The sequence below is a fragment of the Pteronotus mesoamericanus genome, unplaced genomic scaffold (genome assembly GCF_021234165.1).
Source record: "Pteronotus mesoamericanus isolate MK-2021 breed Mesoamerican mustached bat unplaced genomic scaffold, CSHL_Meso_final contig_44, whole genome shotgun sequence".
In the NCBI taxonomy this organism is placed as follows: domain Eukaryota; kingdom Metazoa; phylum Chordata; class Mammalia; order Chiroptera; family Mormoopidae; genus Pteronotus; species Pteronotus mesoamericanus.
The window spans coordinates 4,773,530-4,801,494 of record NW_026555166.1 but is presented as its reverse complement, the minus strand read 5'-3'; the positions used below and the strand labels follow the sequence as shown (position 1 = coordinate 4,801,494).

Here is a 27,965-nt window from a genome sequence, read left to right as displayed (position 1 = left end):
AGCGTGGAGTAGAACACGATCAAATACGTGATCCGATGTTCTTTTGCAGGGCTAGCTTTTCTGGGTTACCTCAGTTGTAAGTGGACAGCCTAGGACTTTGAAAGGACCAGGGTTGGGCCACAGACAGCAGTTTGGGGCTCTAAACAAAGGTAGTTAGAAGTAGCCCATAATTTTAATTCATTTGTACTCTTTCTACTGATTTTTGAAATATGGGAAGCTGGCTTTAGTAGCTATTTAGATTTCTCAGTTTTTGTTGGGATAGGTTGCTGAAAATAACTTTTTTTTTGTGCATATTTCTTCCACATCTACTTTCCCTATTTATTGTATTTTCCCTATTTTTTTTATGTATAAAGTCTTGAGTCTTATATCAGAAGAGATTGGATTAGTTTTGGATTACTTTAAACAAATTGTATTCTGTGACTTGACATTGGATTTTATATATATATATATATTTTAAAGATTTTATTTATTTATTTTTAGAGAAGGGAATTGAGAGAGAAAGAGAGGGAGAGAAACACCAATATGTGGTTGCATCTCACGCACCTCCATACTGGGGACCTGGCCTGCAAGGCAGGCATGCTCCCTACCCTGGAAATCGAACTGGTGACCCTTTGGTTCACAGGCTGGTACTCAATCCATTAAGCCACACCAGCTGGATTATATTTTAGATAAATTTTATTATAAGACTTAACATTTAATATTATTACTTAATGTTAACACTTAATACTATTGTTGGGGAATGATTTGCAGAGTTCTTATTAGTTCTTCTGATGAAGTTTTTCTTACTTCACCTGTTGTTTATAGAGTTTGGGCTTAAAAAGGTTGGGTCCCCTGGGGGAAAGTATGGCGCTGTTAGTAAACTTTATTAGTAGGACAGAATACCTGGTTTTCAGTTCTGGGATTTAGTTTGAGCCATTTGTCTTTCAGTCCCAGTTTTCATTTTGAGGAATGAAAATTGTAAACTTGAACTTTTCTTTGTCAGCTCAGAAAAAAACTGTAGGACTGTGGTTCTCAGTAAAGGGGATTCTGGAAAACAGAACAGTGTCTTTTTTTGTTTGTTTCTCAAATCTGTTTCTGAAGTCAATGTGTCTCATTCAAAAAGTTACATTTATAGTTGCCATGATCACAGGATAGCTCCTGCATTAGAGGAATTTATTTATTTTTTTTGTCATTAAGTTCAATTGATGGTCCAGAGGTTTAGAAAAAGTATAATGTGTAATATTTGCTTTACTTTTCAGTGCAACAGAATGGAGTGCGGCATTGTTCCTATACAGCTTCTCGGAAACATCTGTATGTTGATAAAAATACAAAGGTTATTTGCCAGGGTTTCACTGGTAAGCAGGTATGTGTTTCAAGATTTTTAAAAAAGATGTATACTAGAGATGCAAACAATTTTTTAGTGATTTTCTTTTTTTTAATATAACAAAAAATACAATACATGATTGTTGCAGAAAAGTAATACAGCACTGCAGTGGAGTGTGTCTTAGGAGGAAGTTAGGTACTATACCTGTAAAGTGAAAATTGTGTTTAAATATACCTTGAAAATTCCTCCCGAGGCTTTTATTATGTTGTAAACCCACATATTCTTCTTCAGCAGATGTAACACCGCTAGGTTTCCTCCAGGATTGGAATAGATCACAATTTTCTTAATTAAGCACTAGGTAATGTAGATGGCTTATGTTTAGGCCTCGTACCCCTACCCACCGCCCCCCCCCCCAAAAAAAAAACACAGTTAAACATAGGTCTGCCTTCCGTGTGGGGAAATGCTCAAGCCCAGAGAGGCTTGTGGGATTTGAGATAGGCTGTTAGCAACACATTGACTTTTCCCATCTTATACTTTCTCTCTGCAGTGGTCTTGGAGGAGACTAACAGGAAGCCTTGCTGGAAACATTTTAATTTGTTTTCATTCATTTATATTTATTCTCTCTGTGTCCCCTGTCTATGTTATAGAATTTGCATGAATTTAAATCTGCATGTGATTTCATAATAAAATGAAATATAAGAATCTCTTTTCCCTGTTTCCTACTGTTAACACTCTCCTGGAATTCTTCCTGTTAACAAGTTGACATATATCCTTTCAGATGTTTTTCTTACACATACAGACTGTATATTTACATAATGTGCATTCTACAGAGTTTATTCTACAATGTATATAATATTGTGTGTATACATACACACAATATATTCATATATAAATATATACATATTTAAAAAATATATAAAACATACAGTATCTAAACAGATCATACATTAGTTTCTGTGTATTTACAATTTTAACAGCTACTGCTTAGTTGCCCATGAAAACATTTGTACAAATTTATAGTTCCACCATAGTAGGTGCACAGATTTTTTTTTTAATGAGGGAATAATATGAAATCAATTAGATGATAACCATGTGTCTTAATTCAAGGTATCCCTTTCTTTATTACTGAAGGAGAAATGACAAGATAAAAGCAGTTAATGACTTTTTCTTGTAATTTAAAAGTTAATTGATTTTTCTGTAATTGAAAGAATTGTCATGTCCATTCTGCAGCATTTTGTTAATCTAGAGCAGAAGTTGGCAAATTTATTCTGTAAAGGGCCAGATTGTAAACATAGTAGACTTGGGGGCTGTGCTGGCTTTGTTACAACTACTCAGTGTCATTGTAACAGCAAAAGCCACCACAGACCATATGTCCATGAATGGGCATGATTGTATGTCAGTAAAACTTAATTTACAAAACCAGTGGCGGGCCAGATCTCTCAGACCACAGTTTACCAGCCCCTGATCTAGAGGATGATACCTAAACATCCAATTCCTATAACTTTTGTTTTTTAAGTACTTAGAAATTGCTTTGAAATTATATAGTCCTTTCTGTTTAAAAAATGAATTTGGTTAGAAGGTTGTTTCATGTAAGATGTCCTTTTTCTTTTTGACTTGTTTCTGAAATAACTGGGCATAAGAATTATGAATTGCAGTGGACTTTCTTTCTTTTGATCCTTTTCTATTTTAAAAAAAAAGAAACTACTACTAACAAAAAAAGAAACCGATAAGACCTTGAAGTTTCCTTTATAGGTAAAATTGGTTTATTTATCCTGATAGCCATATATTTTATGAGCATCACTTTCACATATATACGTTATAAAGAAAGTTGATGTTCATCTAAGATTTGAAGTACATTTTATCAACCTGTCGATGAAAATCACATGCTGTCCCTTTTTGATTATTTATTAGTTTTGTTAGCAATACAACCAAATGTATGATTAATCTAAGTTCCCCACAGAAGCTTATTATGTATAATTTGGTTTTCTGTTCGCTAAACTCTGTGTGATCTTATGAATTTTAACCTCTGATCTTTTTTTTTAAGAACCCTTGTCCATGGTGCAAGCACCCTTTGGAACTAATTAGTCTAATTAGGTGATGGTTTGCCTAAATAATGAAATCCAAGGTTGGTTTCTGTGTCCTTCAGTTAACTGCAATTACATTGTTTCTCATTTAGTTAGATTTCTTGGTTAAGATTCTAATATTATGGGTAATGATGAGGTCTGGGTCTGAAATTTAGAGCTTATCTTCATAGGAAATCTGCATTTGTCTCATTAGCTCTTTTTTTTTATTTCAGAGTGTATTCCAACAATGCAGATTTCCAATAATGAAATTTCTTATACTGGCTTATAACACTGCTAAAATTATTTAACTTCTTAATGGTGCACTGGCTAGTGATAATGAGAAAAGTAAAGAAAATAAGCGTATTGACAGGAAATGTTATTCCAATTTAGCACTACGTTAGGATTAAAAAATTGGGTCATTTGAAATTATCTAGTGGTGTAGACCAGGACAGTGCTTCTCAGACTGTCTGGAATGGAAGACCATTTTGGGTGTTTGCTTGTACTTACCAGTCTAATGCAGATCAATACTTTTGCAAAGTACAAGAAAAATTGCAGCAGTATGCTGTTGCTATAAAAAATTTGCAATCATTCTCACTTTTTATTTTTTAATGAGATTTTTCTCTTTCCTCCCTCCCTCCCTCCCTCCCTCCCTCCCTCCCTCCCTCCCTTCCTATTTTCTCCTGTGTTCTGAGATGGGGAACCTGACATGGGGAACCCAGAAACCTAGTGAAAAAGACTTGTTCAGTCCCTGGAGACGTTTTTGGTTGTTACAGCGGACTGTGGTAGGGAAGCGGGTGTGGCCCTGGCGTGTGCTGAGTAGAAGCCGGAGATGCTGCTCCCAGGAGCATCCGACCTTTTGATGTCTCCGCGCCACCCTGGAAGAAGAATAGTTGTCTTGGGCCACACTAAATAGATTGTGACATGTAATCACACACAAAGAAATCTCTTAATGTTTTAAGTAAATTTATGATTTTGTGTTGGGCCATAATTCACAGCCATCCTGAGTTACATGCAGCTCACAGGCTGTAGGTTGGACACCCCAAACAAAGCAGAGGAGAATCTCCCCTAACAAAGAATCTATGTGTCTAAAATGTTGTTAGTGCGGAGGTCGAGAAGGGAGAGTAAATGGATAAGGAAATACAGGATGTTGTCTGGGCAGCCTTAAGAAGCTCACTTAAGGTTAGTGATCATTAATTTAAAGTGAGATCACTTATAAGTGGAAACTAACCAACAATACAAAGATGCAAGGAAAATAAGACCAGCAACACTGAAAGGAAAAGAAATCAACAGAGACAAGAGGGAAGGAGGGAGGTAGGGCGGGGAAAAGGAAGGGAAGGGAAAAATCAAGGAACGTATAGCAAGGACTCATGGACAAAACCAAAGGGGAAGAGCTGAGGTAGGGAAGGAGGGAGGGGGCAACGGAAAGTGGTGGGGGGGAGGCAGAGACAAATGTATTTGAAAAAATAAAATTAAAAAAAATGAGATCAGTTAGTATAGTTTTGTTTTTTTCTTCAGCTAATGTATGGCTGCAAATGTGCCATCTTAGAGTAGGTGGAGAATTGGATTTAATGAAGGTTGTGACTTTGCCAGATGTGTACATTAAAGTGAGAGCGAGCTAAGGTTGCTGTGTGAATATAATGATCGACTGTGGGTTTTAAATTGAGCAAGGAATGTGAGGACATCAGGAGCTGAAGAATAGTGAAAAAGAGGTGTTAAGTAAATATGAGGGTGTTTCTGATCCTCAGCCACAGCTATTTTGGCTTTGCAGAGCCCTGTTTTGCTTTATGGTTTAAAGCTATATTCAGTACGTTTATGGGAATGCTGGATATATGTTACAGTTATACTCTGAGAAGTAGTTCACTTGTTTGTTTCCTTTTCCAAGTTGCTGAGGATTGCCTTTAGGAATCCCAGCCGCCTTTTCTTACGAGTCTTGTGCTTTTCCCCTCAGGGCACCTTTCACAGCCAGCAGGCATTGGAATATGGCACCAAACTTGTTGGAGGAACCACTCCAGGGAAAGGAGGCCAGACGCATCTGGGCTTACCAGTCTTTAATACTGTCAAGGAGGTAAACTATTGGTACATGTGTGTGACAAGAAGAGAAAAGCGGGGGAGAGTGAGCGTACTTTAGATAAAGATCTTAATTTTTTTGGGAGAGTCACTGGCCATTTTAAAATCCAGTATGCCTAGAGAAATTTAAATCACAGTTAAAAACAGTGGGGCCACTTTAGTCAGCTACGCTGAGGATGTTTTCTCCATGGCCTGTGTCACTTTTGTTTGTAGACATGCAGAAGCTGTTAAGGGATGAAGTGCTGTGGCTTGGCTTCTCTTTGGCTTGTTACCCTTTCTCCCTTGTCTTTTTCCAGCGTGTTAGTAGTGCACATGTCAGCATTCATACCCTAACACTGAGTGTGGGCTTTTTTCCCAGGCACTGTGCAGTGTGCTTCACATATATTGCCTCATTCAGGTCTCAGCACAACCCTCTGAGGCTGCTGCTGTTACCATCTCCATTTTAAAGACAAGGGTATCGCTAGTATAGAGAGGTTCAGGGTCCAGCCCTTGGTCTCACAACTGATAAGGGGCAGGCTTAGCGTGGCCCAGAGGGAGTGGCGTGGTGTTCCTGTGCGAAAAACTGAGCGCTTAGGTCAGACTGACAAATCATGAGGTTCCCCTTCCCCAAATCGCTGATTTCTTAATACTTTAAAAATGGTTTTTAAACTTAACTTTAATTCTTTGTTACAAAGATGAGTATGTGCCCATTTTACAAATTCAGATGGTGTCAAGTATGTAATGTTAAATTTTACAGTGTTTTTCACATCTCAGTTTTTACCTTTATAGAGAGCTAATTTAAGCCCTGTGTATTTTCTCTCTACACTTAACATGAATATATACAAAAATAATAATATTTTAAAGGGAACAGTAGTACAAATTCTTGACTATTTAATTAAAAATAGCTAGGAAATTAACAGTACTTTGGAGTGATGCATTAATGATAAAAAATACATACTGTTCTCCCCTTTCTTTTAGGGCATGTTTTAAAATATTGCATTTTTTAAAGTACAGATTTATAGATGATCTCTTTTCAGAATGCTAAATTCAAGTTAAAGTTAATTTATACTTTGAATCCTAAGATGTAGGAAAACACAAATATTTAAATTTTAATTTTTTATTTTACTTTAAATTTGAAAATAGGGCATACTATGTGGTATGTGCTTTAAGTGTATTATATAATAAAGAGTTAAAAAAGTTAAACATATGATCCATAGAATAATCACTTAAAGCCTTTTTTCTTTAATTTTTTTGGTTTTTCCTTTCCTTAAGTTCTATTATGGCTGCCTTCATGACCTTAAAATGTAGAGAGGAGCTGCTTTCATAATTTGTCTAGGTAGATTTGACTTTATCATTAGCTTTTTTTTGTTTGTTTGTTTTTTTTTAAAGAATGTTTTTGTTACTAAGCAGTTCATTTGTTATTCATCACGATACACATAGATGTGCTGTTTGGAATATTCTGTAAGTTCTTTGACACAGATACTGTTTATTTCTCACTTTTTCAGCTCTTACCATGACTATCAGTCATCCAGTATTACAGCCCAGCTTCTGACAGTGTTTGTAGCCTTCAGAGGTAGAGAACTGTGGGATGTATTTTTCATAAAATACCTACATGCCTATGATCCACCCTCTGGTTCTAACCTGTTTTTCATTTCCTTTGCTCCCCTTTGTCTTACCACCTTGAACGGAGTTTTTTTAAAACCATTTTTAAACCCTAGTATCATTTGTGGATGATCTATCCGCATCCTTCGACCTTGTTCTTTTGCCATCACCAAGATACCTCTTTCTATCAGATGCAGGCGAGAAAGCTCTTCAGTTTCTGGGAATGGGAAGGATCACTGTGTTTTACTTCTGCCCCCTTCTAGTTGTACCTGTATGTTATCTACCTTTGTGTTTGTATTAATCATTGTGAAATCCCATGGCACAGCCTTCCAGAAGGTTTTGACTTATATCATGACTAAGCTACATTGTAACACTTGCAGGGAAGTAACTGCTGTGACTGAAAAGAATGGGCACTTGAAATCAGGCAGACAGGTTTGAAACTGGGCTCTGCCAGTCCTAGCTGTGTAACTTCATGAAAACTATTTCATCTCTCGGTCTCAGCCTCTAAGCATGCAGGACTGTGGTGAATCCTTAACTGAGACCTGTGTAGAGCCCTCCCGCGGAGTAGGTGCTGCTCTCCTGGAGGGTCAGAGGTCCCTGATAATCTTCAAGGGGCTTCCATTACAGTAGAAGAGACATGGCCACATATGGAAGTGGGGAGAAGGATACATCTGTATGGATACACAGAGAGAGTATGTGAAGGCCAAATGCAGGCTGTGTCCAGAGAGAACAGTCAAATTGATGGTCTTTAAGTTCTTTGCACTGTGAAGGGTGATGTAGCGTAAACCATAATGCTAATTTCACCCACATCTTTTTCTGTGGCCACTTATACATGTGCTTTTTAGTTTATTTCTAATAAACATAACCTTTAGAGTAAAAATTGTCAGCTAAAAAACATTTCATTTTTGCTGTCCATTATATTTATCAAGTACAATGCATTTTTAAACAGATGTTTGAGAGTCTAGTTCCGAGGCTCAGGGACCCATAGTTCTTTTTCTCCTGAGGACGTATAGGGTCTTTGGTACTGAATAGGTGATACAGTGTCCTGTAAACAACCAAAATAAACACTGGAATGCGGATGCAAATGCAAATGAGGCAGTGCTTTCAGGTTTTCTGATAGACCGTTGCCTGAGGATACCACAGAGCCTTTAAACGCAGTGGCATTCCAAGGGGGCGGAGAGGAGGCCATGAAGACAACTCTCGTCTCCTAGCAGTATCCCAAGATATTATTAAAATCATGGGATTGAATTCATTTGTCAATGTTTATGACTTAACCAATAGTAAAGTGCTTCATGGTTAATGTTTCAGGCCAAAGAACAGACAGGAGCAACAGCTTCTGTCATTTATGTTCCTCCTCCTTTTGCTGCTGCTGCCATTAATGAAGCTGTTGAGGCGGAAGTGCCCTTGGTCGTGTGCATAACTGAGGGTATCCCACAGCAGGACATGGTACGGGTCAAGCACAAACTGCTGCGCCAGGGAAAGACAAGGCTGATTGGGCCAAACTGCCCTGGAGTTATCAATGTGAGTGTTAAAATAAAAAATAATAAGCCTGGTTTTAGCCTCTCACAGGCTGATTATGTTTGGATCAGTCCAGTGTACTTGTGCGTATGACCTATGACTTACAATTTTTTTTCACTTTTCTGAAACTATGATTTACTTTTCTTCAGCCTGGAGAATGTAAAATTGGTATCATGCCTGGCCACATTCACAAAAAAGGGAGAATTGGTGAGTATGTTTTCTATAGATTAAAAAAAAATTATTTGCCCTAAGCTCAGAACTTAAAAAGAGAATTTGTGACTATAAGTCAAATTCAATTTAATTGCCAGGGAAGTTTTGTAGTGAATCAATTTGATATCCTAAATTAAATGAGTTTGAATAGACACGATTCTGTGGACTCTCCATGAAGATATTTTAGGGGAGAAGATTCTTTTCCTGCTCAGATGCCATGGATTCTTCCATGTGTTTGCCTGTATCAATAATTAATTTCATTTTATTGTTAAGTAATACTCTGTTATGTAATTGTATCACAACTTATTCATTCTCCCATGAACATTTGCATTGTTTCCAAGTTTGAGCCATTATAAATATGGCTAAAGTGAATGTACAGGTCTTTTTGTGGATACATTTTCATTTCTCTTGGGTAAGATACCTAGGAATGGAATTGCTAAGTAACAGGGTTAAAGTATGTTCAGCTTTCTAAGAAGTTGCAAAATAATCCTGCAAGTGGCTGTTCATTTCTACCTTCCCACTGTCAGTGTTTGACACTGACACAATTACTTAGTTTTGTCAGCCTTTAGCCATTCTCCTGAGAGTGAAATGGTGTCTCATTATGGTTTCAATTTCCCTGATGACTAATAATGTAGAGCACCTTTTCATGTAGTTATTGGTTGTTTATACGCCTTTTGTGAATTACCTGTTCAAGTTTTTTGTACATTTTCTATTGGATTTTATTTTAATTGTTGATTACTAGGGGGTTCTATAAAAATTCTGGATGTATTTTCTTTGTCAGATACATGCAAATATTTTTATTATTAGTTTTTCTGTGTCCTGTCCTATACTTACTTTACCTTCTTGGGTATCACAAAGTTTCTCAAAATGTTTTGGGAAGATTGTACTGCTACTTGTTTAGTTTTCAAGGTAATAACTAAATTAACATTTCAAAGCCCCATTATGCCTGTTATTATATTCTTTACACCTCATTCTCACTAAGCTATACTGTTTCTGCACAATAATAGATGGTTACAGTAATTTATATACAAGTCATGACTATTAATAATGCTAAGTATAATCCACATAGTAAATGAATGTCAGCTGTGTCGTTTATTGTACTAGGTTTTTAAAAGTACTCATTTTTCTTTGTTACTAATGCCTCGTAGAGCTGGCAGCCCTGATGCCAGCAGGATACTTGCCGGGCAGTTCCATAAACAATCTGAGTTCTCAGGGGGTGCCTGCCCCCGTTAGTCACTGGTGTCATTGCTTTTCTTCGTGCTCTTTGGTCGGCCTTGAATGGCTTTGCTGTAGAAGTGAGGTGAGCGTGGAAGGAGTGCCCTGTGCCAGGCTGTCTTTCTGATCACTACCCTGCTTTCCTATACGCCCATATACCTACAAACCAAAAAACTGAGAAGTTAAGGGAAATAAACCCTTTTAGACATTGGTTCTCTGAATGGCCATAACACATTGATGCGGCAGTCCTCCAGGACACTGCTTTTAATTCCTTTGTAAAAGGACTTTACAATAAATTTACCTAAAAGAAAGTACGTGATACTGCAAGATTTTTGAGAAGGTGTGGAGAGAAAATAATGATTATATGCACTATTTCTATTTTGATACCTGTTCTAATGTCCTCAGAAGCCTGATTGCCTTCAGATCTTTAAGCTAAGAGTTTAGGGGAAGGAAAGAATTTTTGGTCCATCATGATTTCTTGGGACATATGAGTACATAATGTGCTAGGATAGCAGTACATTAGTATAGTGACTTTCCAGTTTGTAGTAATAAGTAAATAAAAGTGTATGTCAGCTCATTGAATATTATTGAAGTGATTGGATTCCAACTTAACATTTCACTATACCATTTTTTTTGTTTCTCTTATGATAGACATTATTTTTACTGCCAACCACACATGACATACTTGACCCCTCCCTCCTTTTTTAAAATTTTATTTTAATTAGACTTATATTTAGATAATTGTGAATTCACATATAGTTGTAAGAAATAATACAGGCAGATTTCAGTGAACCCTTTATGCAGCTTCCTGCAATGGTAACATCTTGCAAAAACTGATGGAAGGTCACAGCCAGGATATTGCCATTGATACAATCCAGGTAAAGGATGTTTTCATCACCACAGGGGTCTGTCATGTTGCTTTTTTATAGCTACACCTACTTCCTTCCAGCTACCACCCGTTTCTTAATTTTTGGCAACTAAAAGCTGTTTGCCATTTATATAATTTTGTCATTTCAGGAATCGTACAATAATTTTGTCATTTCAGGAATCGTACGTCTTTTGGGACTGGTTGTTTACACAGTATAATTCTCTGGAGAGTCATCTAGGTTGTTGAATGTATCAGTACTTCATTCCTTTTTATTGCCAAGTAGTATTCCATTGTATGAATTTACTGTAATTTGTTTAACCATTTGCCTTTTGAAAGATATTTGGGTTTCCAGTTTGGGGCTAGTATAAATAAAGCTTCTATAAACATAAACATTTGTGTACTGGTTTTTATATGTACATATGTTTTCATTTCTTTGGGGTGCTCGGGAGTGCAATTATTGGTTTGTAGGGTAGTATGATAGCTGCATGTTTGTTTGTTTTTAAGAAACAAAAAATAATTTGTGGTGTTGCTATTTTTTATTTTTTATATTAACCATTCTGAGAAGCTCAGTGATACCTCATTGTGGTTTTAATTTACATTTCACGTGCTTACTTGTCACCTGTATATCTTTTTTGGTGAAATGTGTCATGGATTTTTTTTTTTTTGGTCCATGTTCTAATTGGATTATTTTCTTTTTTACTGTTAAATTTTGAGAGTCCTTTGTCTATTCTAGATACTAATACCTTTTGGATATGTGGTTTGCAAGTATTTTCTCCCACTCTGTAGCTTGTATTTTTATCTTTTCATCATCTTTCAGAAGGCATACATTTTTAGTTTTGATGAAGTCTGATTTATTAATTTTTCTCCTTTGTGAGGTGTGCTTTTGATGTCAAGTCTAAGAACTCTTTGCTTAGCAAGATTCCTGTCTTTTTCCTGAAAAGTTTTACATTTAAATCCATGATTCAATTTCAGTTAATTTTTCTTCAAGATGTGAGACTTAAATAAAAGTTTTTCTTTAATGCCAATGGATGTCTAATTGCTTCAGCATCATTTGTTGAAAAAATTATGTCTTGATTGACTTGCTTTTGCATTTATGTCAAGAATTGATATATTTATGTTGGTCTATTTCTGGGTTCTCTTTTCTGTTCATTGACTATTGTGCCTATCTGACACCAGTACCACAGTCTTGATGACTGTGAATATAATAATGTCTTGACATTGGACAGACTGATTCTTTGCACTTTATTTTGTTCAAATTATTTTAGCCATTCTAGTTTCTTTTCCATATCATTTTTTAGAATGATCTTGTATATTTATGAAAACTATTGTTGGAATTTTGATAGGAATTTTGTTAAATCTATGTGTCAGCTTGGGAAGAATAGACATCTTTACTGTTGACTCTTTTAATCCATGGACACAGGATTTTCTCTACCTTTATTTAGATTGCTTTTGATTTCTTTCATCAACATCATGTAGATTTTAGCATACAAGTCCTCTACCCGTTTTGTTATATTTACACCTTAATATTTCTTTTAAAACCAATTGTAAATTTCATTGTATTTTAATTTTGGTGTGCATGTATTCATTGTTAATATATAGAAACACATTTTTTTGTTGCTGAACTTGATAGGAGTTTCTTAGTAGATTCCTTTGCATTTTCTCTGTAGACAATCATATCATCTGTAAATGCGGACAGTTTTATTTCTTTCTCTTGGAAAACTCGAGAAAAGTCTATTTTACTTACCTGTAGTTCTGGTTACTCTGTTCTTCCTGGTATTCATTCCAAGTTTCTGTTTTTTTATCATTTCCTTTCTGTTTAGAGAAATTGCATTAATCATTCTTTAATGATAAATCTCTTGGCCACACATTCTCTACTTTTCCATCAACTAAGACTATATTTATCTCCCCTTCATTCCTAAAGGGAATTTCACAGTATAGCATTCAGGTTGACAGTTTTTTTTCTTTTAGTATTTAAATCTTGTCTCACTTCTTGCTTGCATGGGTTTCTGATAAAAAGCTGATGTCGTTTGAATTGTTTTTGCTGTCTAGGTAAGGTGTTGCTATCAAGATTTTTTTTTGCTCATTTGTTGATGGTGCTCTGAAATTTATTCATGAAGAATTAAGTGTGAATTTCATTGGGTTTATCCTGATTGGGGTTTGTTCACCTTCTTGGATATATAGTAAGTCTCATGCTAGATTTTGGATTTTGTAAGACTTTCTTCAAGTACTTTTGCAGCCCTGTCCCCTTTTTTCCACTCCTCCCAGGACTCTTACAATATCCTTTGTTAAAGTCTTATAGGTGCCTGAGGCTCTGTTCATTGAGTTTGTTTTTTTTCCCCCCAGTGTATTTTCTCTCTGACATTCAGATTGGGTAATTTACATTGTTCTATTTCTCATTTTACTGATTATTTCCTCTCTTCTCTCCATTATGCTATTGAAATCATCTACAGAGTTTTTAGCTTTGGTTATTTTATCTTTCAGTTCTGAAATTTTGGTTTCTTTTTATAGGGCCTTTTTTTTTTTTTCCTGAGACTTCCTTGATAAATCTTTTCTCTCATTTGTTTCAAGCATGTTCATAATACTTAAAATATTTTTATCATGGCTTCTTTAAAATCTTTGTCAGATAATTCTAACATCCCCTTCATCTTAGTGATAGCATCTGCCTGTTGTTTCTCAGTTTGATATCTTCTTGGTTCTTGGTGTGCTGAATGATTTTTCTATTGAAACCTGTGTATTTTGGGTATTATGTTATGAGACTCTGGGTCTTGTTTAAACCTTTTGCTTTGCTGACTTTATTGTCAGTGCTTCAGCAGGGATTGTCAGAGGAGGTACAAGTCCAAGTTCCCTAATTGCCTCTGTTGATACTGGAGTGGGTGGGCTCCTCCTTCCCGGGGACGATAGTTGCACCTCCTCACTAGGTCTCCACTGACACTTCCGTGAGGGTGCCCTTGCTGTTGCTGGGCGATGGTGAAAGGACTGACTCTGCGGTAGGCCTTCCCTGACGCTGCTCCGCCGAGGAGCTGGAGAGGCACCTCGTTACTGCCAGGTGAGGGTGGGTGTGCAGTCTCCTCACCTGGTTTCCTCTGAAACTGATTGTGGCGGTGGGGCAGGGCTCATTACCAGCTTCCACAGATAAAGGTCCCAGCTGCCTACTGGGCCTTCCCTTTTACCTTCTTGGCCGGTGTGTTGGGTGCTGCATTACAGCCTGTAAATATGGAGGTCTGGCATTTCCTTTTGGCCTTTGCTCATGTGAGGGGGGATGGAGGCACAATTTTTTTTCATCTTTAAATGATTTGGAGTGGTTAGTGTCAAAGTTTTTTCTGTTTTATTAGGCTGTCCTTGTGGTTCTTTAGCTAGAGAGAGTAGGCTTTTCTTTTTAAACATATATTTCTGGGATGCTGGCTTTTTTTAGCTTCATGTCTGGGATACATGAGACAAGAAAACCCAGGAAACTCACTACTGTATCATTTCTTGAGTCTCAAGGTGCCTACGCACTCTGCTTTCTCTTCATCTTTCAGAGATTTCTTACATTTGTTTATACAAGATGGGGCAAAAGTAGGTTTACAGTTGTTTGTATGGAAAATAATGCAGTAATTAATAAATAATACAAGAATAAACTCTGTTTCAGGTACTCACAACTGTAAACCTACTTTTTGCCCATGCTGTATATTGCCCGAGCTTTTTAGTTTCACTTAGCAGGAAGAATAGAGGAAGTTACCTCTACTTTTAAGAAGCAGGATTATCCTTATGAAAGAGTGTTACTTTCTTTTAGTATATACACTTTAAGGATAGTAGAGTAATCTACCCTAATATCATCACTTTCATCATTTTCAGTATATGTATGGTTTCCATTTATATAATTTACATATCATTTTTATAATCAGATGAAAGCCCTTTAGAAGACTGATAACATCCTGGTATTGCTTTTCACTGATTTTATAATGATCCCTCAAAGATAGAGTAAAATGGTTGTTCTTCCCAATAATCTAGGACAGTGAATTTTAACCTCTCATAAACCAATTACTAAAATTATATGACACACCAAAAATACGTATTTTTGCCAATCTGACCAAAAGATATAATTTTGATTCATTCATACCAAACAGTTACTGGTATGTTGGCTGTTGTCATTTTTTTATTTGACAATCTAAGGGAAGTCAGAGCCCCTGACTAAATAGTCAAATATTGCATGTTTTAAAAATTCTTGGGGCATACCAGTTTGCCTTTTGCTGCACAGCGGTTGAAAATTGCTGATCTAGGATGTTGAATGGATAACTAGAACGTTATTGTAAGAATCTGGTAGGAGTAGACTGAAGAGGAGGCTAAATAATGGCACACAATTATGTATGACTAAGCAGTTACTGGTTACCTTGTTGAAAAGCTAAAGGCACCAAATCCATAGGTACGTAGGCATTGCCTCCCTAACCTCATTGTGAAAGGTTCCACAGAGGAGGAACTGTGGTGTGGAGAGAGGATCCAGATGGAAAGGAATCTCTGAGAAGAGGGAAAAACTGATAAGAGACAGAGGAAGAATGGTGGTGGTAGTGGTTCTCATTTATTATGAATTAGCATCCAGTTAGTGAATGGTCTTAGAACTATTGGAATTAGATTTTGCTAAATTGGAAGGTCATACTCCATTGAAGGGTTCTTAGTTTTGACCCATTCAATAAATATTTATTGGGTTCCTGTTCTTGAACTGTGCTTGATGCAGAGAACATAGGGGTGGGGAAAATGGTAGATGACAAATTAGGAAATGGATTTACTTTATTTTTCTATCTTGTTAAATTTATTGAGACTTGTTTTGGGGTGGAAAGTTCTGGAAATATATATTAAGTTTTGTTTTTTTTTTAAGAATTTATTTTTAGAGAGAGGAAAGGAGGGGGAGAGAGAGAAAGAAAACCATCAACATCAGTGGGTGAGAGAAGCATCGATGGGCTGCCCTGTAACACAGGCGTGTGCCCTGACTGGGAACTGAACCAGTGACCTTTCGGTTCTCAGGCTGGCGCTCAAGCCACTGAGCCACACTGGCCAGGGCTGGAATGGATTTTGTATGCACTTGTATTTGTAATTTAGTTTACTGACCCCCTGAAGGTCACATTCTAGCAAGAAAGCCAATCGACCACAGAACCTCAAGCACCATGGGTAGCTTCTTACTGAATCAGATAGTAGGAGAACAGCAGTGACTTCAAAGAGCAAATATGAATAACAGGAATAAATCAGTTTCACTAGAGTAGGAGACAGTGAGAAACCAGTCTGCAGAGGAAGGTTGGGGTGATGCTGGGCGGGGGAGTTGGTACAGAGCTCGTATGAAATGAGCAGTTGTCAGGGAGTGACATAGCTCTTGCTGTGTGGTGAAATCAATGCAGAAAAGCGACCCGACAGTGGCCTCTGAGGCTCCATCTACCTCTGATGAAGAGACAAACGCTTGCCTTTCGACTGGACTGATTGGTGCTGAGAATCTGAAGTTACGTGCACCCAAATTCATTGTGAGAAGATGGGTATTTATGGACAGCCCGTGATTATACGTCAGTAGTAACATAAAACTTTAAGAATGTAAATATGCCATAACAAAGTTAAGGTAGCTATGGTTACAGTTTTTGTCTCAGTCTGACAAGAAGTGTATTGTGCTTGCCCTGATAAGATGTCGTTGTTGTTAAAAAAGAATCTTTTAAGTTCTTGAGAAGTGCACTAAGACAGAAGTTCAAAGAAAGCAAACCGTGGACAGACTGGAATTATTTGCCACCTCAGAATTCATGCACTGATTTAGTTCATATAAAATTTGTTGTTTTATTTTTTTAAAAATACTGTTATGTAACACCCTGGCTGGTGTGGCACAAGGGATTGAGTGCCAGCCTGTGAACAGAAAGGTTGCTGGTTTGACTCCTGGCCAAGGCACATACCTGGATTGCAGACCAGGTCCCCACCTGGGGCTGTGTGAAAGGCAGCCAATTGATGTTTCTCTCACACATCAATGTTTCTCTTCCTCCCTTCCTCTCTCTTTAAAAATAAGTAAATAAAATCTCTTGGAAGTATAGTTTTACATAATATGTTCTAACAACTGAAGTTATTCATTTACACTTCCTAAACTGTTAAAATTAAGGATCTACTCATTATATGTCGATTGTGGCATGAAGTAAATGGCCTTTCCTGTAGCTCAGCCAAGCCTACTGAACTGCAAGAGAAGATGTCTAGCCGCTACTACTCCCACCCTACCCCTACACGTACACACTTTTTCCAGATGTGAAATTACACCCTTTCACGTAGGCCCATTGTATAAATTAGGTGGTAGACTTGAACTCAGAGGGCTCCTGACCTTATTTCCCAATTTTTTTAAAAGCCTATATATTGTTTAAAATTTATTAGGAAAACAGTTGTGGGAAAGATCAATAGCTTTGCTAAATGTGACTAATAATGGTTTTACAGGCTGAAGATTTTGGACAGGCTGAAGGTTTTGGTGGTTTAATAGTTTGAGTATATGTAAATCTAATCAGTACGTTCTGCCACCCTAAGCAGGATTATACCTGCCATATTTGTGTGGATATTATTATCCCTTTCCTAAAGATTCTTAGTAGAGGTGATTTAGGTCTTTCTTACACTGCTATTATAGGTCATAAAATAACCCTAACTAATAATGTGCTTTTTCCTATATCTGACTTTTAAAAACTCCCTGCTTTAATTTACCATATCTTGCCATGTGTAATGTGCACTTTTGTGCCCAAATTTTTGAGGGGAAAATAAGGATGCGCATTATACATACATATAATGATTACATACCATGGGTAAAATAATGGGTATGATAATCCTGTGTATAATGTGTACAAAAATGTGGGTGTGCATTATACATGGGAGTGCATTATACACGGCAAAATACAGGTTAGCCTTTTTTTCTTATTTCATCATTTGACATTGTTGATTTGGACGACAAATCATGGAATGGATTTTATATGTATTCATATTTGTAATTTAGTTTATCCTATGATAGTCGAGCATATGAACACAGTCTAATAGTTTTTAATTCTTTCTTTAAGGTATTGTGTCCAGGTCTGGCACCCTGACTTACGAAGCGGTTCACCAAACAACACAAGTTGGACTAGGGCAGTCTCTGTGCATTGGTGAGGGATTTTTGCTAAAATAATTTGATTGGAATGCAGTATTTTCATTGAATAGTACAGTAATAGTTGTTTTGATTATTTGCAAGAGGTTTTGATAACATTTTATTAAAAAGTTGTTACTTGGAATTGAATTTGTGTAAGTGTGAAGCTATCCTGTATTTTTCGAGGTTTGTAGTCCAAGGTTCCATGTTGAATAATAAACATCTTTAGATACGTGGTTTGGGGAGCCTTGGTGCCTAAAAACATCACTTATTTTGCTGGTTGTGAACAAGTAGTCCTTCATATTAGGATTTTTGTTTCTGTAATTATCATTTGCTATCATCATAAACTATATAATTCAGTGCTTCACAGTTGCTGAATTCTTTGCCATGTTATCTGATTCTTAAGGTAACCCTCTAAGATATCTCAGCTGAAAAGCTAGTATGAAAATCTAGACTGAGGAATGCTGAGCTCCCAGAACCACTCTTTTTGCTGTATCATACTGCCTCCTACTTTTAAAAGTAAAAAGGCTTTTGCATTTTAAAATAATTTTGGTATTTGTTGCCAAAAGCTAGGCAAATGTCTCATTTACATAAATATTTCTTTAGATTCTTAGAATACCTTTTAAAAAGCTTTCAAAAATAGTTTGTTATAACAAAAATTATAAAACATGGCCATGGAGGGTTTTTATTAAGGCTCAAATCCATAAAATCAGGCTTTTCTGTGCGTAAAGCACCATCTTAGACTCTCGGTAACTTAGTGTGATGGAGTATAAGAAAGATTTTTAAAAGAGTTGCCAATTTCATCTTCTCCAGCCTCTGTTTTTAATTTATACATCGAGACTAATAATGCCTGTGTCCCAGAGAGGCTGGAAGATCAGGAGATGGAAGGTCTAACATATGCTAAGACACAGCACTTGACCCATGTTTGTCCCTCAGAAATACTGCTTTCCTTCCTGAACTTCACTCTTCAGAGATGTATTCAATAGGAAATCAGTTTCTAATGCCTCCAGTAAGTTTATAACTTTAATAAAAAGTGGCATCCAGTCTGTAAGGAATGTTTACTTTAATTCTATCCCAGTACTTGTTCTTAGATGCCCTGTGCCTGGAGTGGAGCCCCTATGTGCAGTCTCTGTCATCACCCCTCTGATCTGAGGGGAGCGGGACCAGGGCACCCTCCACCCTGTCCCTCACCGGGACTCCTGTCTTAAATCTTGTGAGCGGTTCTTCTGAATTGTGCCTCATCTAATAGTTACTTTGTGAAAAGAAAGCTGTTAAATAGTTAATAAGAATTCTTGCTCGCAACATAAACATACATTTTCTTAAAATGCTCATTTTAAAAGTCATCTAGGGATAATTTTGTGGGAGGGAAGAGGATTGATAAAGGAGCTAAAGCAAAAAGAGGTTTTTCTTTGTATGAGAATCCAACCATCATTTAGGATTCATGTAGTAGTATAAACAAATAAATGTACCATTTTGTGTGATTTAAAAAAAAAATGTTTAGTGCAAGAGTAATGATACATTTAAAAATACTGGTGAGGGCAGTTGGCAAAATAAGAAACCAGTTGAAACAAGTTTCTTGGCCTAATTTTTATCCTGTTGATATTCTTGGACTTTGCCAGGCATTGGAGGCGACCCTTTCAATGGAACAGATTTTATTGACTGCCTTGATGTCTTCCTGAAAGATCCAGCCACAGAGGGCATCATCTTGATTGGTGAAATTGGTGGTAATGCAGAAGAAAATGCTGCAGAATTTTTGAAGCAACATAATTCGGTAAGTTTGGCATTGGGAAAATATTCCACTTCGCCCTTGAGTAATACCACTGGCTTGTTTGGGAGGTTATTTTTACTTTCTCAAAGATTACTTTACTTTTTCAAGGAGACGTGAAAGATAAAATCAAACCTTCCTGAGCTGGGTCTTTAGTACTGGCCACTTAGAAAGCTCTTTCTGGGTGGAGTCCCCTCTGCCTTTCCCACAAGGCCTGTTCTCCGCTCTGCCTCCTCCTCTGCAAGCGTGGCTTCACACCCTGCGGCCCGATAGGGCCTCCTGCTGAGCGGCCCTTACCGGGCACTGCCTGGAAGCCCTCACTTGATCTGCCCGTGCACCTTTTCTTTCTCTTGATCTTAGGCCATGTGTGTACTTTCTTTTTAAAGGCAGACCTTCTAAAGATCCTGTCTTTTATACCTTTTTCCAGGATCTCACCTCCTTCTAGCTTCAATCCTTCTTTGCACGGCAGTACTTCCCTTCAGAGGTCAAGTAAAAAAACATTATTATCTGTGTGGTAGAAAGGCTTTACTTGTTGCCTCTCCCCGAGAGTTAAATGTAAAACGTGACGTGGAATTGTATCATAGTTTCACTTAGTTTACTGGATTAAGCTTTATTTCCGGGGTGAAGAAGAGAGAGGGCAGAGTAATGACTGAAGCAGCTTGGTGCCCACCAGCCCCGCCTCAGTGTTTGTTGGCCACTGTTGCAAAGGCCTGGGGGAAATCTACCGAGTGGTTTCCAGAGTTTCCCTGACATTGATGAAGGAGGAGGCACCTTGAGGAGGACAGGCAAGCAGGAGGGGATAATTTTCTGTGTTTGTGAAGGAAATGGAGGAGTGAATGGCTTAAATGTTACAAAAAAATAATACTGGAGAGTTAAAGGACCCAATATTATCACCTCTGGGGTAGTATACACAAAACAGTGCATATTTATATGTTGATTTAAGGAATATTCAAGGGCTGTTTTGAGTATTCTTGATGTGCTTCTGTGGCGATTTTTAACTCAGATCTCTGTATAAGATGTAACTCAGCTTTCCTTTCACTCTCTGGATCTATTTCCTTTTTATTCACTGCCTAATCTGCAGCACTCTGGTGTTTGTCTGTCACTTAGAATATGTGTGACCTTGGGCATGTTACTTAACTTTGCTCTGCCTAGTTCTCTCTTTGGCAAAATAGGGCTAGTGTAGTGCCTGCCTCTTAGCATTGTTGTAAGGACTGTGGAGTTTAAATGTCTTAGGAGCCTGTACAGAGTCGCACTAGGCATGCAGTAAGTGCTGTCATTGAGCTCCATGCTGCTGCTGCTGCTGACTTTTACTCTGCCAATGTTTTTGCGGAGGTCACCAGTGGCCTCAATGCGTTCTTCCTCCTCTCCATCCTCTTGGTTTTTCTCTGAGTTCTTCTCTTCTTTATGTTCCTGGAGTTACTTTCTGTGCCTATTCCTTAAATGTGAATGGTTATTACATATCAACAACATCATCCTTATGTAGTTTTCAAGACAGAAACCTCAGAACCATTTTATTTCTCTCACCTCATTTCCACTCAGTTACTGACATCTGCCTCTGAGATCTCGGTAGTATGTGGAGATTCAGAGCATCATCGGCAATTAGTCCTTCCGATCCGGTTCAGTCCCTCATCTTATCTGACCTGGGCCATGTCAATAATTTATTCCTGATTTCCCTCTCTACTCCTTCCCCCCCACCCCCCAGGCCATCCTGCCTGTGGTTACCCAAGTCATCTGCCCTTCTGAAACACAGATGTCGGTGCCTCCTCCCTCCTGGTTTTAAACTATCAGTTTCTCATTACATGTGGGATAAAGGTCAGACTGAGCACGGTATTCCAGTCCCTCACACAGCACTCTAACCTTCTTTTCAGAACCATGTCCCGTGTCCCGTGCCAGTTGTTTTCATTCACACTTGCCTTGGCTTATACCTTCTGTGAGGCATGCGTAATATCTGACTGTCCCTCTAGACCAGTCAGTGGGTGTCCTTGGTGCCCAGCTCAGTCCTTGGTGCAGTAGGCACCAATAAATGTAAGTGGAAGAACAAATAGGTTGTTAGGAGAGTGGAATAAGATGTTATTAGAGTCTCTTGAATTCAGAAAAGTATACATTTTGAAATTTAGGTAAAAATGGACTTCTTTTTAGACAAAAAGATTTAGGTTAATGTGACATTATACGTTGTAAAAGTGAATTTTAAAATGTATTTAGACCCCCCCTTTGAATCCCTTGAGTAGCTTAGGATTTAATGGGAAAAACTAAACATACATGTTCTGTTTCAGTTGGGCAGATTTTTTTTTTATTCCCAGTTCATTCTTATGGAGTTAATTTTTATTGAGAACTTGCTAGGTACAAGATTGTAGGTGGACAGCTGAATTGATATATGCAACACTGAGTGTAATACCTGGCACAGGGTGAACCTCGATGTTACCTGCTACAACTCCTATTTTTATCATTGTTATAATGACAACAATTATTTGCAAAAGTAGTGTTGTTTAACCTCTATATTGACCCTTTGTCCTTCTCTTATGAGTGAGGAAACTGGCACAGGGATATTAATGACTTGCCTATGGTAGGTGTACAACAGTGAACCACAGGTGGGTTTCGTACCCAGGCCTGCCTGAGTTCTCCATCACAGCAGGCAGGGCTCGGGCGTCAGATTTCAGGGATTAAGGACAAGAATCAATAGTCCTCTGCCTCTGCTCAGTTTATACTGATAGCATCCTACCTGGTCCTTCTGTTTTTAGGCCTTCACTCTTGTCATCATTTCTATATTGTATTTTCAGACTACATTTCTGCTGAAGTCTTTTAATTGTATTTTTCTCCGCTTACAAATTTCACGTGACTCTTCTTTGTTAATGGGATGGAGTTTAAACTTGCTTGGCATTTTACGCTCATCATAATCTTGTTCCTACTACTGCGGTATTCCCACTATTCGAGTAGAGGGACACAGAGATTAAGTGGAACCACTCATATGTGAGATGCTCATTGCCTCTGCAGAGCCCATGAGTGAATGGATAAGTGACTTTTTCCATTTCTTTTTAAGTGAGTCTTAAAAAGTGAGTCTTTTTAAGTGGAGTCTTTTCTTTTTAAGTGAGGATGTAGTCCTGTGTTCAGGGAATTCATAGTTAGGAGGGGGACCACGTGGGAAATGTTTCAGCTAGTGCACCAAGTGTAACAGTAGAGTTGTGTGAAAAGCACAGCAGGGCCACTGGACAGGGGGCGATAGGCTATAAGGGCGTTTGTGGAGACTGGGGTGGGGGTGGGCGGTGGGGGAAAGAAAGGCTTATGGAGGAAGAGGAGTCTTGAGAGTTCTTAAAAATTAAGTAGAAATTTGCCAGGAATCCAAGGAGGATGGGAAATGTCCTCAGCAGAGGAGCAGGGGCAGAGCAGTCTGGAATTATTGGAAGGTGAAGAGCAGGGCAGAATGGCGGGAGGCCGGGCTGGAGCGAGCAGTGTCAGACCACGCAGAGCCTGGCCTGCTGGCACCTTAAGGAGGGACAGGGCAGTGGAAGCAGACTGCGCCAGTCATCATCCACTGCCATGTACTCCAGTTAAAAAAAAAAGAAAGAAAGAAAAGAAACAAAAAACTAGATTTATTTAAGAATAGCCAGATGAAGCAGTAAAAATCATTCATTTAATTACATCTTAACCCTTGAGTCAGTTTGTGATGAAATGGAAGGTAAAGCACTTTCCCAGTTGGGGTGTGAGCTGAATTAGCTGCTTTTCTTGTGAACACCAATTTTATGCAAAAGAACCACTGGCAGACAAACTGGTGGTTAATACTTACGTATTTGGCAGAACTTCTCTCAAAAATAACAAAGCAGACCTGCCATATCAAGGAAAACAACTTGTAATATTTATTGCCAGTGATACAGTTTGAGCTTTCAAGTGAATATTAATATTTCGGAAAACTTATGTCTGCCGCTGTGAACTTGACAACTTTCCCCTAACTGAAGACTTTTCTAATGAGATTAGTGGTGATACTGATGTGAGTGGTTTGGTGATACTGATGACTATGTGTCAGCATTGGGAAAATCTACGTAACTCAGCAATCTGTGTTTTTCATCTGGACAAAGCATGTTACAAAATCATTGTAGTCTAAAGATCCATTCAAAGTGCAAGACAGACCAAGAGAGTTTAAAGTAACAAAGGACAAAAAGTTCATTGCTGTGGTTTCAGATTCCAACATTGCATCTAACCTTTAAGAAATTACCCCTTGAAGAACATGTAGTATCAAAGAATATCCACAGTTATCTGACAGACTATTAAAATACTCTCTTTTCCAACTACCTATGTGTGTGAAGCTGGATTTTCTTCTTGCATTTCAAACGACGTATTGTAATAGATTGAGTGCAAAAGCGGATATTAAGATCTGTTTGCATTTTATTAGACATTCAAGAGTTGCAAATATGTAAAATAATACCATTTTTTCACTAAATATTTTTTAAAAATAATTTTTAAGTGAGTTAATAAGTATAAAAATTTTTAGTTTTAGTTTCTAACGCAGTAACTACCAGATATAATCTACATAAATAAAAGTTCTTTGGGATCCTCAATAATTTTAATAAGTATAAGGGGTCCAAGACCAAGGGATTTGAGAACGGCTGTTCTAGGGGAACATGCTAGTTCCTGAATGGGGGCACTCAGATTCCACTTTTCCTCACTCACGTTCTGCCCTCCCCAGGCCTCTCTATTTTACCTGAATCCCTTGTTGTCTCTGGACTCATATTATGAACCTGGTATTTTCATTCACTGTAAAACCTAACCACATATTCATATATTGCTTTAAGGCATCTCTTAACTTATTGGTGTATATATACATAGTTTGTATTATTTCTTCAACTACACTCTTAAGCCTAGAGCTCTGGAATTCCCTTCTTTTTTTAAGATTTTGTTTATTTATATTTAGAGAGGGGAAGGGAGGGAGAAAGAGAGAAACATCAATATAAAGAGAGGGAGAAAAAACATCAATGCATGGTTGGCTCTTGTGCGCCCCCTACTGGGGATGTGGCCCATAACCCAGGCATGTGCCCTAGACTGGGAATCAAACCATCCATGACCCTTTGGTTTGCAGGGCAACACTCAAGCCACTGAGACACACCAGCCAGGGCAGGGAATTCTTACATTTTCTATGTGTGGGTTTTTATTTTTACCTCAGAATGTAATGCAGTGGTGTTTATGTACATAGAGGTAGCACATTAGAATGAATTTTTGTTGAGTAAAATTAGTCTGATTTTCCTTCTTAGCCATCATAGAGTTTCAGAGGAGAAAGGGCCTTTGGCCACCAGTCTAGTTTAGCGATTTCATTTCATAGGGTGGAAGAAGAGGTCTAGAGCCACCGGTGACGGGCCTTGTCCACCTTCATGCAGCTTTAGTCACTTGGAGGTGGAGTCTGGTCTCCTAGTTCTTTCTAGTATACCTTCCTGCTTCATCTTTTTTATTTTAGCAGATTTATTAAGGGTAAACTGCTAATGAATTAAGACATATAAAACCAGGTTGAAATAAAACAGCCTGATTGTGTGTTTTAATTCACTATTATCACAAATCATATATTTTCATGTGTGCTTTTTTGTATGTATTTGTACAATAATTTGTACCAGTGAAGCTGAAATATAATATCTAAACAGATAAAAAATTTGCTCACAGTTGTTTTCCCGAGTTTGAAAAGTTGAGTCATCACAAAGGGGAGAGAGTACAGTGGTTTCACTCCCAGCTTAGTATTCGTGTTGGTTTTGCAGTGAGGATGAATGATGGACCGTGTCCAAGCCATTTAGTAACAGTCTTGAGATTGATGTTCAGTTTTGATCAACTTCTTCATTAGAGTGTTTAAAATACCACTTTTTAGGGTCCCAAAGCCAAGCCTGTGGTGTCCTTCATTGCTGGTCTGACAGCTCCTCCTGGCCGGAGAATGGGTCACGCAGGGGCAATTATTGCTGGAGGAAAAGGTGGAGCTAAAGAGAAGATCTCAGCCCTGCAGAGTGCAGGGGTGGTGGTCAGCATGTCTCCTGCGCAGCTGGGAACCACCATCTACAAGGTGAGCTATCAGCACTGCTTTGATATTATGGTCCTTGGAATTTGGGGCCACACTGGATGCCTAGAAACTGTGGCCTTTTCCTCTGGGTCTTACCTGTCTATTCTTTCTGGTGTGCAGCTGAACAGTTCCTAGCAACTCTGTTTATGTTCTACTGTCCTAACTGGACATGACCAGGGATAATATTCTGATTTCAATTTTTTTTTAACAATTGGAATTTGTTTTTTTGTGAGTGGCAAGATACAAGAAATATAAGAAAGCATTTCAGCGTCCATAAATACCATGAATTCCGTTTTAGGAGTGATGCAGAAAATTGCCTCTTGGGTTTTTGTTGTTGTTTTTTCCTTTTTTCTCCCCGTGGAGGGCCTTTGGGATACAGCTACTCTGATCCCATAGGTTTCTGTTTCTAGGGGTGGGGAGTTAGCGGGGGTAGGTTGGAGGCTGAGTAACAAGAAATTAAAGCTGGATAAGGAGGAGTCAGGGTGGAGGGAAATTGATAGAAGAGGGTGAGTGTTCCGGCCCTTCGATCCGGCCCTGGCTTTGTTGGGATGCCATTGTTGTTACAGGTGGAGGGTGGACTTCTTAAGCATTTGTCTTTCTTTTCCCTTTTTAGTAGGACAATGTGGTTTAAAATATTCTAAGATTTGGTACTTCAGTAACCTCTTTGTAGAGTTTCAGCCTATTTCTTTGATCACTTAAGGCTTTCTTTCTATTTTTATGATGATTATAGCCTTGGAAAAAAGCAAACAAACACCAAAACTTTGTAAGTACCCTGAAAACAGGCCTGAATTGTATTCCCAGGAGGGAACGACTCAATCTTTGCCCTTGTTTTAGGGATTATAAAATGAACTTGTTTTATTGAACCTTTGTATGATCTTGTCTTTTGGGAATATGACACCGTGTGTCATAGTGTTTGAAAGAAATCTGGTTTGTTAGAGTGTGTGTGAAGACAGATTTTATTTAAAAGAAGGAACGAAGGGAGAAAACAGTCCGTGAAAATTCACACTGGAGGCCCGCATTACCAGTTCACTCCAGTGAGTGGCAGCAGACTCCTACACACACATTTGTTGTATTCTAACTGCCACAATCTAGAGAAATGTGATTTTAAGTACTGTTTCCTTTACAGATATTTTTAAGGTTCTTGACATTTTGTTCAAATCTGAAGTAAATCTGTGTTTGGTTCTTTTCTCTGAGAAACTAAGCAAACCTGTTTCCATTGCTTATTAAAAAGACCAGTGTGGTTCATGTATTGCATTGAAGGTTTGAATAAGCACAATCAGGTTTGTCAACTCCTAATAATAATACTGCAGTAGAAAAATAAATATAATGCACAGCCTCTTGGCTCCCATTTTTAGGAAATGTAAAATTGAAGCTCTGCATCTAGCTCAGAAATTCAAGCTGACACAGACTAATTTGAAAGCTGCCATTTTGTGTTCAAGCACCCTCATCCTGGTACATTTTACTCCTGTGATTTTTGTTTGTTCAAAGAATCCTGAAGAGGTTTCAGAATCACTTTGACCATGAATGTAATTTGGATCTTTTATCTTCTCCCTATCTTCTGTTTTTGAAGGAGTTTGAAAAGAGGAAGATGCTATGAAAGAAAAAACAAAACAAAAAAAACCCCTCCGCCTGTGGAACGAATTGCTGTAGAGATGTGACCGGCCGCGGTGTGCCCCTGCTGCCCGCTGATCGCCAGCCTGTGCGCCCGTCGCCGGGCTGCCAGTCTGCAGGAAGCTGAAACAAGGTTTAGAAAGTTCTTCACTGGGATGTTTTCATCTCACTGTATGGCAGAGATAGCCAATAAATCTACTGTTTATTTGAATATGGTTTGGGGGGCTTTTTATTGTTCAGTGCGGGTGAATGTGGAGAGCAGGAGAAATTGAGGGATGTATGTGCATGTGAGCGTGCCTGTGAGTGTGCAAGTGTGTGTGTTTTAACGGGCTCCGTAGAGAACATTCTAACTAAATCTTTTGACAAATATGAGACTAAAAATTTTAGTACTTCATTTGTCTAATTATCTTAGGCAAAGAGTGACCTTAGGTCTCTTTTGAGTTGTAGTTTCTCATGTATATATAACAGTCTTCATCTTGCAAGGTAGTTTTGACGATTAGGGTAAATATGTAAAGTCCCTGGCACATAATAAGGGACCATCACCACCACCATCATCATCATCATCGCCTGTACCATGAGGATTAGATGCAGAAGCTCATCTGTGCTTCAGTTTTTGTCCAGTTTGGAGATGGAGGGTCTTCAATAA

General features: G+C 38.1%; 1 protein-coding gene across 1 annotated transcript in view; it reads left to right on the top strand.

Moving 5' to 3' along the window:
• SUCLG1 (succinate-CoA ligase GDP/ADP-forming subunit alpha) overlaps positions 1–27,530 on the top strand; it is a 34,501-nt gene extending 6,971 nt beyond the window's left edge. Inside the window, exons 2-9 of the mRNA XM_054577632.1 lie at positions 1,239–1,342; positions 5,315–5,431; positions 8,323–8,535; positions 8,682–8,739; positions 17,854–17,937; positions 19,538–19,689; positions 25,523–25,711; positions 27,279–27,530. Of these exons, the coding sequence (XP_054433607.1) occupies positions 1,239–1,342; positions 5,315–5,431; positions 8,323–8,535; positions 8,682–8,739; positions 17,854–17,937; positions 19,538–19,689; positions 25,523–25,711; positions 27,279–27,305 (944 nt within the window). The 3' untranslated portion in view covers positions 27,306–27,530. The remainder of the gene's footprint in view (positions 1–1,238; positions 1,343–5,314; positions 5,432–8,322; positions 8,536–8,681; positions 8,740–17,853; positions 17,938–19,537; positions 19,690–25,522; positions 25,712–27,278) is intronic.
• The last annotated feature ends 435 nt before the right edge of the window (positions 27,531–27,965 follow it).